This window comes from Pleurodeles waltl, chromosome 11 (assembly GCF_031143425.1).
Source record: "Pleurodeles waltl isolate 20211129_DDA chromosome 11, aPleWal1.hap1.20221129, whole genome shotgun sequence".
NCBI lineage: Eukaryota > Metazoa > Chordata > Amphibia > Caudata > Salamandridae > Pleurodeles > Pleurodeles waltl.
The window spans coordinates 913,928,804-913,944,204 of record NC_090450.1 but is presented as its reverse complement, the minus strand read 5'-3'; the positions used below and the strand labels follow the sequence as shown (position 1 = coordinate 913,944,204).

The following is a 15,401-nucleotide window of genomic DNA, read 5'->3' as shown; positions in this document are numbered from 1 at the left end:
AGATTATGACCACAGCCGGACTTCCGCCACAAGAAGGGGGGAAATCCAGCAGTGATCATACCGGCAGATGGTGGTAAGGTGGCGCTGCTACCACCAGGACCGCCACGCCAGTAGACTGCTGCCAGCCGTATCATGACCTGTGATACGGACTGGCGGTGTTCTGCTGGTGGGAGCTGCTGGCGGTAGCAGCGCCCCTTCCCTGCCGGAAAACCACCTGGAAGAAGGTAAGTTGGGCTTCCGACAGGGGAGGGGGGTGTTGTGTGTGTGGGTTTATGTGCATGAATGTGTGAGTGTGTGCGTGAATGCGTCTGTGTGTGTGTAGTGTTAGTTGCGTGGGTACATGCATGTATGTGAATGAGTGTATGAATGGTAATGCGAGTGCGTGTCTGCATGTCAGTGTGAATGTGTGTACGTATGTGTGCGAACATGGCTGGATGTATGCGTGTATGAATGTGTGTATGCCAGTGTGAGTGAGTGGGTGGGTGTATGCATGGTGCGTGTGTGTATTGGGGGTGGGAGATCAGAAGGGGGGGGTGAGCGTGGGGAGTGGTTGGGATGGTAGGGCCTACCGCCAAGGTTTTTGAGGTGTTGCAAACGCCACAAAAAACCATGGTGGTAGGCTGGCTCAAAATGCCACCGGTGGTACTATAGAGGCTGCCAGGCTGGAGATTGATATCTCCGGCCCATGTTAGAGTCACTGAAGTTATAGAAAACCAGGCCTGAAGTTAAAGAGTAAGCAAAGTTAAAGAGTGCCTGAAGATTTAGAGTACCTGAAGTTACAGAATACATGAAGTTAGAGTGCCAGAAGTTCTGAAATATCTGATGTCATTGAGTGCCTGAAGTTATAGAGTACTTGAAGTTTTAGAGTGCCTAAACCTTTAGAGTGCCTGAAAATATAGAAAATCTAAAGATACAGAGTACCAGAAGTTCAAGAAAATATGAAGTTAAAAACAGCCTGATGCCATAGAGTGCTTGAAGATAAGGAGTGTCTGAAGTTATCGAGTACCCCCGAAGTTATGAAATATCTGAAGTTATCAAGTACCCGAAGCTACAGAATGCCTGAAGATATAGAATACCTATAGTGTCTGAAATTATAGTGTGCCTGCAGATATACAGAGCCTGATGTTGAAGAGTACCTAAAGTTATGGAATTTCTGAAGTTATACAGATTCTGAAGTTATCGAATATCAGACGTTATGAAATACTTGAAGTTATAGTGTGCCTGAAGTTTTGAAATACCTGAAAATATAAAGTGCCAGAAGATATAGATAAAGAGTACCTGAAGTTATAGCCAGGATATAATGCCTCTCCTTGCTTTTTGTCATCCAGGGGACGAAAGCTGTACCTCGGCTTGCAGTGGTAGGACCATTTATCCAAGTTGCAATTCCAGTTGATTTCTATTCCCATTACTCCACCCTGCAAATGCAAAATTAAATGAAAATAATGAGCATAATTGTTGACCACTTCACTTAGAAAAGCAAGCAGGAAAAAAAACATTGCATGTCCCTGTTTATATATTAAAAGCAAAATGTAACAATGTGCAGATTTTCCATCACACAATCACATGGTACTATTCTTGGAAAGACGTTCCACATTCTGTAATAAACCATGCAGTGTGAGGAATGATAAACTGATCATTCAAATGTAATGAGTCTCAGTTCTTAAAGTGATTTACCTGAATAGCCACTTCCGAAAAATTTTCCCCCGTTTCTCGAAAAATGTCTCCTAATCGAAAAATGGGACACCGCGGAGACGTGAATCTGTTAAATGTGCAGGATACATTGAAGCCTGGCGGAATATTATTCCTGAAGAAAAGTCAAGGAACACATTTGGGTTTTATGCACTGACCATAACCAGATACAGATTGACCAACTTGGCTACTATGTGCTATTTCTGGATCCTAGTATGAAGGCTAGTGGATTAATAGGCATAAGACCTGCTAAAATAAGGAAATACATTGTATTGCCTAAACCTTCCAGATACAATTTTATCCCCTGTTTTGGAGGTGGTGTGGGAGAAGATGGAGCACTAACTAGGGTTATACTTATGTAGACTTCCAGCCTCTACGTTGAGTTGGTACCAGCCTGCCCAAATCCAAAGCGCACAGAGATTTCACTTACTCTGTATGATCGAATATTGGAAAATGTATGTTGTTCTTGATTAAAACTGTGAAGTTTTCAGCACTGTTCAATACTGCAGGCCTGAAAGAGACAGAACAGCACCTTAAGAGAAGATTCTGGAATCAAGTGAATCAGATGTAACCCAGGTCCTGATTCCTGTCTGGCTACACCTGGTAACATGTCTGACACAATACTCCAAAACAATGAGCAGAGGCATAACTCATCATTTCATAAGCTTTAAATCTGAAGTAGTATAATAATCTTAAAATTGCTATTTTCATTTTTGGAAAATCCTCCCTCTCTCAGAATCCAGGATATAAATGAAGAAGCCCGTCTAGCCCATTTCATGACCCTTAATGTACTGCCATAGGCAGGGCATGCTGGAAAGTGCCAGACCCAAATTTAGATTTGTTTGCATATACAAAAAGAGGAAATCATATCACGAGAAACGTTTCAAATGCTAGTTCACAAAAAATTATTTTCCCCAGTTCACCTATCTGCATGAAGGTGAATTCCTAAAGGGTGGAATGCATGAACAAAACACAAACGGGAATAAGCAACAAATATGCCACCTAAATAGTTTAAAATATTAACAAATTAATGCACCTTCAACATTAAGACCTCATAAGGTCCACATACTTTCACTGAGGCACCATTATTTCAGCATATCTTTTCTGTGATAAATTATTCTGAGACATATCTTTACTAAGACACTGAGAAAATAGTACTGTGTAGATAATAAACAAGAAAAGTATTTGGAAAAAAGGATGATACAAGTTGATAAAATTAATATCAAATGATTATGTTAAAATGAGTTTAATTTCGCTATAAATAAAAGTTTACTACATTTAAAATGGTTTGAATTTACTGATCTCAAAATAATGATTTCTATTTTTTTTTTTTTAAATATTTAAAGTGTAAGGAACCTTACATTTAAAATAATGCTACAAAAGTGTCATTTAACAAACATGTGATGGAAAAAAAGGAAAAGGAAAATCAAAAAAATACTCACAGCTTCATCTTAAATGCAGCCCTAAGTTTAGAATTTGTAACAAATTCCTTCTGGCAACTACAGACTGTTTTGGTAGGGCAAAATTTGTCAGGTAACACATGAAGGAATTTGCATTGCTAAAACCGTGTGGTTTGTGAAAATCCACAGTGTGGTACCAGTCTCAAAGCCAGATACCACATCATTCTTTATAAGCTGTGGGAAAATTGTATTTGGGTACAAAAACTGCCCAAATGTGAGATTATGGCTCTTATCCTAAAAATCAAACCTATCGCATCTGGAAACTACTACGTTTAGGTAGGACCTTTTTGGGGGCATTTGAGATACCCAAACCTACCCGGCAAAGTGTGGTTGGACAGCCTTGGGTACTAAGCAACATCAATAGCTCAAGAAAGAGAGGCATGTTTTTAAAATATACTTTATGTCAAGGCAAATAATGCAGCAACATTGGTCACCTACAAATCATTGTACAGCATTATAAAAAATACGCATACTCATTGGAATGATGGGCGTCACAGAGGAGTATTAATCTGATACTTCCATAAATATAACATCAAACATCACATCAGCATGCAAAGCTTATAATGAGTCCCATTTAGATCCATCTGATATAAATTGATTATAGCGCTATGTTATGAAGATGTGGGGTGGATCTGGCTCCCCCGGATATACCCTGACCACCTCCCCTGTTCTAGCCCATCCCATCACCCTAGGATGGCCCTAAAACAGTTACACTTGAGCAGGAAGGAAACACCCAAGTCCATTCTGCTCTTCTAGCTGACACAAAGGACTCTCTTCCTATATGGGAAGAGGTGTGTTTTGGGTAATGTATTTTCAGTACTCTGGACACAGGCCCTGCGAAGAAAAAAGGGAGGACTCTGGGACCAGTAGATAGTTTGCAGTTAAGGGACCTAGTTTTGAGGAACTGCCAAGACCAATTCAGCATCCCACTGGTAAACTGTGCTCAGGGTAAGCCTTGTGGAAAAAGTGAAGGTCAAAGACCAAAAAAACAATCATTTTCAATGCAACCGGTCTCACATTTGCTCGAGTTAGAGCTACTAGCGTTGTAAAGAAAAAAAACGCAGCACGATCGCGCTATGTATCGCGCTGCGTGGAAAATAAACAGATAAAGTAGTACGGACCCCAGGCTGAAAACATCGAGCCTCCCATGTTTTTAGTAATTTACTGGTGCTGTGTAGGTGGGCTAAACAGCGGAAAAGGCGTGACGTATGTATGCCTTTCTCAAATGAAAGAAAGGGGATTTTAAAAGGCAAGCCCACGAACCAATGTAAGTGACTGACCGACATGGGCGTGGTTTGAAGCCCAAAGAGAGATTACAGGATGGACAGAGCGCTTTACGCTTGCCCATAAAAAAGGACTCAGACACAACCTATGCTGTGGTCTGTCCAGTTATCCTGAAAATGGGAGGAAGAGGAGGAGTAAGGGAGGGAGGGTGAGAGTGAGAATGTGAGAGAGCGCATGTCAAGCACTGTCTGTTCCTTAACAGCACATTCCTACCTTTCTCCTGACAGTAGTTATCAGTTGTCAAGGAAACAATGCATGCTACATTTCGATTTGTAGTGCTTTGAGGAAGCCTATAAAAGCAGAGGCCTGCAAACAGACCCCCAAACAGAGTTCACTGCGCTCTTATGTTTTTTTCTCTCTCTCAACTCCATTTCTGACCTCAACAAGAAATGTCTCAACCAACCAAGAGATCAGGGGCCAGATGTATCAAACAATCGCAAAATTCCACCAATTGCGAACGCAAAATAGCATTTCAGGATTTATGAAAGGCATTCGCAGTGCAATTTTAAGGAATCGCTAAAATAGTGATTCCCTAAAATTGCGACTCCATTTAGTGAATCGCAAATTGCGATTCCCTAAATAGGAAATCGCAATCAGGGAATACCTATTTGCGATTACCTATCCACATATATCATGCATTTCCTAAATGCAAACTATGCATTTAAGAAATGCAATTACCACAAATTCAAATATTGTGGTAACCAAGTGCAATTTTTTAAAATGCCTTAAAAATGTATTTTTAAAAGTGCCATGTAGCGCACACATGCCTCTAGGGCATGTGTGTCCTTTACGTGTACACAATGATTTTTGGAGGGTGCATCAAAGGGTGCCTTAGGCCCCCAACACCCTTGGATTTGCATTACCTAAATTGTGAATTCCTAACAGGAATTCGCAAATTAGGAAATGCAAAACCATTCGCACCTATGAGTCTTTAGGCCCATATGGATGAATGGCGTCCCATTCCCTAATAGCGATTGCTAATTTTAAGAAATCGCTATTAGGGACTCGCTATTTTCTTACATCCCACTTTGCATTTCTCAAATAGCGATTTCTTAAAATTTGCTATTTAAGAAATGCAAAACGGGTCTTTGATACATCTGGCCCCAGGTCTCTGCGACCACTATTAAGAGGAAATCAATAGCACTGTTTTAATCCATATATTAACAAACAATGGAAATGCAATAGGTCTTGCATTAGCTTGAGTTGGAGTTAATTGGCGATGTAAATTACAATGTCATCTACCCATGTGTTACGGATTGTATGAATGTGGTGTGTGGTGGAATTATGTGGGTTGGATTAACTCAAATTGTGAATAATAAACAGGATCTTGCTGGTTTGCTGACTCACTTAATTTTTCTATTGCATGCAGCTTTTCTCCCCTCCAGCAAACCATTTGGCTAGCTTATAATCTGGACAGGGGCTGTAATGACAGGGCCAAGGGCCGGGGCAATATAAGTGGCAGAAGGTAAGCGCAGCACAAGAGGAGGAGCAGCACGGCATGCACAAAGAGTCCGAGAGGGCGGGGCATACAGTAGCACTCGTAAAAAGCGCCCCTATTGTGAACAGTCACACGTGTGAAAAGCACGTGTAAATAAATGCCAAATTAGTCCCGAACTCTGCCAAAGTAGTACGACACCATTCTCCGCTTGGTTACAGTGTCATCTGGCAGAGCACGCTGCTCCTCGGGCGCTCGCACTCAACCAAAGGTATAGATGTTTCTTTGGAGAGTGCAGGCAGTGTACTCAGTTGCCCAGCAAAACGGCAACAGAGGCTGGTGTCAATTGGGTGCGCTGCAGCATGTCCTGATGCCGCTCTCTCCTGTTCAGGCTGCAGTGTGGCAAAAATATGCACACAACACTCAGCTTGAAGAGAAGGAAACTAACAGAAAAAAGAGTGCGCCTGAACTAACAGATAAGCGCTCCAGTGGAAGGCTACTGAGTAGTTAGGTGCTACTCCGTGGGCGGTCAGGCATTTGTATTTTCCTGCTTAGCAAACCATGACACTGGGTGAGGGATGATTCTGTTCACGGATGGTAGGAAGGCCTGTGTGCTGCACTGGGGATGAAATACTTTCACTAACAGGAGGAATGCCCAAACAGAACTATCACACCTCTGGAGCCTGGCTGACACACCTGAAAGAGGCTGCGTGAACTGGAGGCAAGTGCCGACTTTCCAATGCTTTGTAAAGAGATTAATTTAACAAGGGACTGTCCATTTAACCCTTGCTACTCTCTTCTAGTAGGCCGGAGACTTCCTTACAAAGATACAATGGGAAACTGAGAAGAGTTACAACAAATGGACTAACTGCATGCAAGTATGGTCTTTACAGTCACAGACACAATTTCTAAAACTGTGAGTCAACAGGTGCACGGTTGGTGGCGTGTTGGTGTACAAAAAAAGGAAAAACGCCAGAGCTGAGTCATGTTCCACCCTGATGACAATATTAGCGATAATTAAATATTTTCATGTTTGGTGAAATTACTGGTGAAGGTTATTAGGAGATTTTATTTTAATTATCGCTTGTCTTACATTGGAGCACTAGTAGGAAATGGACTAGAATCAGACAATTTGAATAAATGTTATTTGAGGAACATTCTTATTCGAAGTACATACTACATGTTTTTTTTATTTTTAGAGTATTATAAAGCACTGCATGTCGTCTTTCGGATACTTGGGAGTGCTTAGGGGAATGGTTCTCAAACTTTTGACTTCTGTGGAACCCCACTTTATCATTACTGGAACCCAGGGACCCCCACTGAAACATTATTGGAATCCAGGGACCCCTCCACTGAGTCATGACTGAAAGCTTGGGACCTAATTGGTTAATATTATTTAATTTTCTAAGCAGTCGCAGACCCCCTGATGAGGCTTCACAGACCCCCAGGGGTCCCTGGACCACAGGTTGGTAACCACTGGCTTAAGGTATTGTAAAAGAATGAATAATCTTAATTGAGTGTGGTCAGTAAGGAAAAATCTTGCTCATTATTCTTCTCGGATATCCCCTGTGCTGCAAAGAAATCTTAGTGGTAAGCAATTTAGACTACATCGGCCTTAAAAGGTTTTCTGAATCACATGTAGTTTAACTCAATTCTCAGGTTTAAGCTCAAAGCATTACATCGCCTAGGGCTCTTGACAACCCAAAAAATCTGCCTATGTGCTGAGATGGTATTTGAAAGATGATGTATGATGGGAGGTGGACTTTCCTGAACTGATAGGAATGCTGTTCTGAAAGTGCACATGACCTGTAGCAGAACCGGTTTTCAGGAAGTGATTTAATTTTTCAACAAAGCGAAAGTAAAAACCCTGGAGCCAAGAAGAATGGTTCAGTCCCTTCACGATGCGCACTCTATATTTAGGTGATAGTGGGATGAATTTGGGCTGTTCTGTCTGCCACTTGACTTGTATGCCGGTGCCTTTAAGATTACATCGAAACCCCACATGCCAGGATGCAAAGTGCAGCAACTAGACCAAGCTGGTGTTCATGAGAAGGGGGCTCTGGTGCCAGATGAGGACTATGTGTACGATGGGCTCTAATGTTTATTCATTTCTTTATTTGGTAGGTTTTATACAGTGTTGCATGTTTCGTTTTGGAGGGTTCAAAGCACAGGGGAGTAGCACAAACCTTGTGTGAAGGTGTGATTAGGAAACGTTAGAGTCCATCAGGATGCATGGCGCAATTTTCCCTAATTCCAACGTGCATGGATTTCTCAGGCCTTATGTATGCTGAAGAGAACTTTAACCTACTGGGTACCAGGGGGCGTGGCCAAGATGGCGGCCGGAGCGGACACCTGATTCAGGAGCTCTGCTCTCGGCCCACCGATTAATTAAATATCCTGACCCCTGATGCGCAACTCCTCAGGGAGGCTCCCCCCTGTCTTCTAGGGGAAGCCCAGCACGCGAATGCCCTGTACCGGCAGCGTCTTTGATGCGAGGAGTGAGCGGGACGGGCGCGAGGCTCCCGGCGCCGAGGAGCGGCCGTGCCGGATGAGCTGAGTGGAGGAGAGCGCCGCCCGTGGTCCATGTAGCGTCCACTAGCGTCGCTGCGGCCCCGATACCTGACGGGGCTCGGGGGGGCTGCGCGCTGCCTCCCGGATCACACTGATCGCCTCTGGCGCCCTCTGCCCCGGTCGGCTGGGGCAGTTTCGGCCCGGGGCGCGAGGGGCAGACGGACCGACCCCCGGGCAGGGAGCTGCGACCCGCCGGCCTGATTGACTTCGCGCGGGGGCGGCGTGCGGGCCCTGGGCCCCCGAGGGATCGGGCCCGGGCCGTGCGCGAACCCGGCTCTGTCTGATCGGGACCGCTCGCCCCTGAAGTGGCCCTGAGCTGTGCAGAGCTGTCTGCGGGGGCCCCGGGCCCCCAGAGACTCTACGGCACGCCCCATACGGACCGGGGCGGCCTGAACTTTGTTTCTGGGCCCGCTACGACTAGGCCGGAGAATATGGCCTATCTGAAGTGACTGCCCCTCCCCCCACACCGAGGAAAACAAGAGGGCCTGTCCACGGCCTAGGTTAACAATAAGGAACGAACAAATACAATCTTAAACTGAGGCGGAGACCGTGTGAGCACCAGGACTAGTTACAAAAACCACCTTGGAGAAACCCAAAGCAAAGAAAAGCACAAAAGGACAAAAAAAGGAGTAAAGGTGAAAAAGGAAAAAAAAAAAAAAAAAAACAATTCATTAGAAACCAGAAAAACAAAATTCCTTAAGTAGTAAGTTCTTGACTACAACAAACACCATTGGCGCACGATAATACCTTTGCTCTCCAACAAGCTGAGGCTGCTGCTGTAGGGGCTGCACCAGCGAGGACACTGTGGATTGCGCAGGTGAGGCAAAGGAAAAAAAAAAAAAAAAAAACTAAGCCCGCACTAATAACACATTCTCAGACAACCTCTGGCTCCACAACAGCACTAAACTTCGCACTACTACTCATTCAACCCTACAACAGTAGCACCAAACGCAGAATCTCCATATCACATACGAGTTGTCTGGCCTAACCCTCCTGGAACCCCCTCTGCATCCTACCTACCTCTACTTATCCCGCCCAAGAAGAGGGCACCATGGTCAAGCCAAAGCTCCCCAAACCGGGACCCCCCACTGGTGGGGAATCCCTCCATGGCACCGAACACTCTGATACGCAAGCTGCAACACTGCTCCAACTGAGCGAAACTCTACGAACAAATTCCCTACAGTTCGACAAAATCATGCGAGCAATAATGGAGACCAAGACCTCGCTGGAAGGGAAAATAGACGCAGCGGCATTGGAGGTCTCGCTGCTCTGCGATGATCACCGCAAACTGACAGACAGAGTGCATAACACAGAATCAACGTTAAAAACGGTCCAACCAGAGATAGCAGACATGAAAAAAAAAATCCAACAAATGGAAACGGAACTGGGGCAACTGCACCGCAGGACCGAAGAAGCAGAAGGGCGCTCCAGACGCAATAACATCAGATTTGTTGGCATCCCGGAGCGCCTGGAACAACCTATAGCCGAAGATTTCATTGAGAAATGGCTGAAAAACATTATGGACATACAAGGCACCGCCAAAGCCCCTGTAATAGAAAGAGCCCATAGAATTCCGGGCAAACCCCCCCGACCCGGAGCACCGCCACGCCCACTGATAGCCCGGTTCCTTAACCACAGGGAAAGAGATTCCATCCTCCAGCACTTCAGAAACGCTAATCCAATCATCTTGGTAAACAGCACGGTCTCCGCTTACCCAGACTACACAATGGAAGTGCAACGTAAAAGAGCGGCATACGTCAAGATAAAACAACTGCTGCGGGAACATAACATCATCTACTCACTTGTGTTTCCAGCCCGCCTGCGTATAGATACCGAAGATAAAACACTCATGTTCCCCACTCCGGAGGACGCATGGACATGGATTCACGCAAAGGACCTGGTCAACTCGCCCAAAGGAAAAGAACCAACTGAAGAATGGGTCACCCCCAAATCCAGAAGGAAAAAGAAACCCAAAACAATATCTCGACCAACAAAATCACAGATGGAAGCCGATCAAGCACAAAGCTTAAAGGAAACTAGCACATTCACCCGATCCCAAACCGACACCAGAAGCGAGGCGGACAACATCGACAATGGCTCTCCTGGAGGGGGGTCCAGCCCATCCCTCTCCCCTCTCCTGGCCGGCCCCGTCTTCACCCCACGCTCGGCTGACGAACTCTAATGTTTCTACACGAGCCGGAACCGCGCTCTCTCCAGATGCCATGTGAGGGGGGGCTGGACCCCCCCTTCCCACGTAGCCATGAATGGAGCCGTGCTGCCGCCCTGGACTGGGGCCGGAACTGCTGCCGCCCCTCCGGCTCCTCGCTGGACTGCCGCCGCAAGATGTGACCACAACTTAACGCACACAGGGAAAGAACTATCCTGGAGGAGGGCCATTGGAGGTCCAACCTCAATCAACCCACGCTCCCCATCAACCTCATACCTGTATGGAACTTAACCTCCTGGACTGCTGTTTAGGCACCGGTTGTGCCACTTTGTTTCAAATCGGGCCTTACCCGAAATATCCTTTAGTGTGGTATTTTGTTTTCCCTCTCTATTTTTCCTACTCCACCTCTGCACTATCTCCCCTTTTCGGGGCTGGGGTGGCCTCCGTGCCGGTGTGGGGCAGGGTGGGGGGCTCAGGCTGGGGGTGCGCGCGCCGTGCTGACAGCGTTACATAGACAACACTGGGGATGGGACCCCGGGATCACTACGCTGACACGTAAAACCTCAAATTAGCATAATGAATAAGGAACCAATATACAATATAATGACTTGGAATGTAAAAGGCATGGCGGGAATAAACAAGCGCAACAGAATTCATGCACATCTAAAAAGACATCGCATTCACATAGCCATTCTTCAAGAAACACATATCCCCTCAGATGAGATCCCGCAGTTGGCGAAATCTTGGGCGGGACAAGTCTATGGCTCTGGCAATTCATCTTTCGCTAAGGGGGTTTTGATCTGGATAGCTCCAGGGGTTCCCTATGTGGTACAACGCAGCATAACAGACAGAGACGGCAGGTACATACAACTAGTAGGCCATCTCGACGGAGAGATGTTGAGGATTAATGGACTATATGTCCCGAATGCTGGTCAGGGCGACTTTCTACAAAGAATGCTATCGCATATATCAGACGACTCACTCTCAACATGCACCTGGGGTGGTGATATGAACTGCGTCCCACAGATAGACATGGATAGATCACACCCCCCCATAGCGGCCACCCCTGTAGCTAAAAACTCTCAAACTCTGCGACTATGGATGTCAGACCACCGCTTGATAGACTCTTGGAGACATTTACATCCTCAAGACAGGACATACTCCTATTACTCCCCAGTACATCTCCTACACACTCGCATAGATCTCATTCTCACTACACAAGACTTGATACACAGAATCACAAGCGCCGAATACACTGCCAGAGTAATCTCAGATCATTCCCCACTTATTGCACATATCAAGTGGGGCAGGCCACGCGCTTGTATTTCAACTTGGCGCCTGCAAACACAGTTATTACAGGACCCGCCATTCAGAAAAGAACTAGCCACACACGTCTCCTCCTATTTCACTCACAATGACGGATCAACGAACACAAGAGCAAATGAATGGGACGCCCACAAAGCAGTTATAAGAGGCGCTTGCATATCAACAACGGTAGGAGTATGCCAAACATTGGTACGTGAGCTCCGCAAGCTTGAGGATGAAGTCCACTCCTCGGAATGTAAATTTGCCTGTGGCACAATTACCCAAGCTGAGCTCACCGGAACGCGTGCACAATGGCATGAAACGGATAAGCGACTAAGGCTCTTCGATTTCAGACACCACACGGCGCGTGCGGAGGGAGATAGGTCAGGCAAACTTCTGTCATGGCTCACGCATTCCGAACCAAGGAATTCTCCTATAGGGGCCATCCGCCTCGACACAGGACTAATAGTAAACACGCAAGTTGATATAAACTGCGCCTTCAGAGAGTATTATAGCACACTATACAAAGCTCACCCACCACCTCCCACAGAATCACTGAATGAGTTTTTTTAATGATATCACATTGACCTGCCTGACCGCCACACAAACAGCTGACCTAGATAGGCCAATAGACATTATGGAAATACAACAGGCTTTACAACAACTATCACAAGGCAAGGCTCCCGGCAGCGATGGGTTACCCCTAGAATATTACAGCACGTTCCAGACTCAAACATTAACTCCATATCTCGCTATGCTATCTGAAGCCCTGAAGCGCGGCCAACTGCCTGACACTTGCCGGGAGGCTCTAATAGCGGTACTCCCTAAAACGGGCCGAGACCCACTAGATGTACGCTCATACAGACCACTTTCGTTACTTAACACAGACTGTAAATTATTAGGTAAACTGTTAGCCAATCGATTACTCCCATATATGACATATCTGGTCCACCAAGACCAATCCGGCTTCATACCAGGCCGCAGCACCTTCAGCAACATCCGGAATTTACTGCGCCTAATGGCAAACTCCCCAGAGGATGATTATCACTGTATTGCCGTGTCACTAGACATAGAAAAAGCTTTCGACACGTTGAGATGGCCCTTCCTGATGGATACACTTCGACACATGGGATTCGGACGGATATACATAGACTGGGTGGGGGTGCTCTGCGCTAACCCCACCGCACGAGTCAAAACTGGCGACACGATCTCCCAACCATTCAACATAGAAAGGGGAACCAGACCGGGATGTCCACTGTCACCACTCCTGTTTGCACTTGCTATCGAACCACTAGCAGCCCGATTACGAGCGGTTGCCCCTTTATGGGGCATCCGCGACGATCACACATACCGCATAGTATCTTTATACGCAGACGATGCCCTTATTTTCCTTCGTAATCACAATGAAACTCTGCCTGACCTATTGAAACTATTGAGTGAATTCAGCAGTGTATATTCCCTATGAGCTCAGTCCCTGAAGTACTCCGGACGCTTCCCAGCTTGGGCGATCTGAAGTGGTGCAGCAATACTTTCAAATACTTAGGCATAAATATATACCACGATACACGTGACCTTAGGGAGGGCAACCTAGGTCAAGCAATCAGATCCATCAGAGGCTCCCTGCCCTTCTGGTGCTCGCTCCCGCTCTCGCCTCTGGGCAGAGTGGCCATAGCAAAAATGATAATCCTCCCCCGGCTATTATATTACTTCATGGCCCTCCCACTGATTTTACCAGCATCCTTCTTCAAACCACTGAATAGCCTATTAACAGCCTTAATTTGGGGCACCGGCCGGCGTCGAGTAGCACTAACTAAAATATACCAACCATTGAACGTGGGGGGACTGGGAGCACCCAGACTTGAGCTATACTACGCAGCCGCCCAAATACAGTGGACATCCACCTGGCTTGGGTGCCCTGATAGCGCAGAATCACAATTGATTCTCTCCACAATGGGTAACCCGGGACTACTACAATACCTGATGAATCGCGAGCACCCCAAACACCCACGCAATATATTATTGAAAACCGCGCACTGGATATGGGGCCGCTACGTCCTAGCCGGCGCCCAAAAACCGCAGTACTCCCCCAAAATTCCACTACTAGCTAATTCAAAACTCGCCAATATAGCTGCAAGGGTGGGGCTAGATGAATGGATTGATAAAGGCATACGCACAATCGGCGACATATACAATGAAAGGCACCTCCCAACATTCAATGCTCTTGCCGAAAAGTATGACTTGGGACAGGGTGGTTTCATAACATTTGGAGCAGTAAGACAGATAATACGCTCTTCGTGGAACTGCGGCAATTTAGAACCCAACATTGCTCCCACGCTCCACGACATACTGGGCAGCATAGACACCCCACTAAATGTATCCAGAACATACACGATCCTAGCAGCCCACCAAGAACACAGACAAGAACAAGCAAAATACAGATGGGACAACGTGCTGACTGCACCACTCTCACAACACGCATGGATCCAAGCTATGAACATGATAAAAGAGGTATCGCGCAACCCACGTTTCCGCTATACCCAGTTTAATTATATACACCAAACATACCTATCCCCTCATCGTATTAAGCGTATGTTCCCTCAGTCAACCCAGGTGTGCCCCAGATGCTCTGTTCCTGACGCCAACTTCTATCACATGACCTGGGACTGTCCTCCGGGTCATACAACATGGAATGACATAATAACTTTGCTGTCGGAATGGACGGCCATTACGCTCTCCCCCACACCCGAACTGTGCCTACTGGGGATAGCTCCAAGTCTTAAAAACTGGAAACAGTCACTGAGATGTATAGCTCTGGCACTGGTGATGTACAGGCGCCTCATAGCCATGCATTGGAAGGCCCTGGCCGCCCCTGGGATAGATATGTGGCGTTCTGAGCTGCTGCGATGGGCCAAAGCGGAGGCAGACACACTGCAGCTCCTATTGGCCAGGGGAATTCCAGTTAAAGGCTTAACCACCTGGAACTCCTTTGTAACAACCATAGAAAACAAAGACGACGAACGCCCACCATGAATATCCTACAAAACGGCAATCCCCGAGACTTTACACTACAAACCTGTTAACACTACCTCATATTAACATAAACACAACAAGGGTGCGTCTCAAAGCACACAGAACCACACGGGCACATGGAAAGCTCAACACACTTCTGGCAAGGGAACACACAATAACAATGAACAATAATTAAAAAAAAAATTAAAAAGCGGCTCGGTGCCTCCTCCCCCTCTTGCATGCCCCCCCCTCTGCCCGCGGCGTTCGCTGGTTGACCCCCCACCCCCTGACCTGTGCTCTCCCCAATACTTTCCTAGTAATAGATTCTTAATTTCTTAAGGTCGATCAGATAAACGCTCTCCCTGTGCCCCGCCCTACCAAACCAGCACGCGCCACTCCCTGATCGCGCGCGCACGGGCACCACTGGGCATCTCTACCTGGAGGTACCTGATCTGATTGCTGAGGGCTGAGCAGAACATGT

The 15,401-nt window shown here is 46.4% G+C and overlaps 1 protein-coding gene across 7 annotated transcripts in view; it reads right to left on the bottom strand.

Annotated features, from left to right (window-relative positions):
• P2RX7 (purinergic receptor P2X 7) overlaps nt 1-15,401 on the bottom strand; it is a 210,909-nt gene that overhangs the window by 56,786 nt on the left and 138,722 nt on the right. For all 7 annotated transcript variants that reach the window (XM_069214884.1, XM_069214882.1, XM_069214883.1 and 4 more), the window contains 3 exons: nt 2,120-2,200; nt 1,675-1,804; nt 1,279-1,415 (listed from right to left, as the gene is read on the bottom strand). In XM_069214884.1, coding sequence (XP_069070985.1) covers nt 1,279-1,415; nt 1,675-1,804; nt 2,120-2,200 — 348 coding nt within the window. The remainder of the gene's footprint in view (nt 1-1,278; nt 1,416-1,674; nt 1,805-2,119; nt 2,201-15,401) is intronic.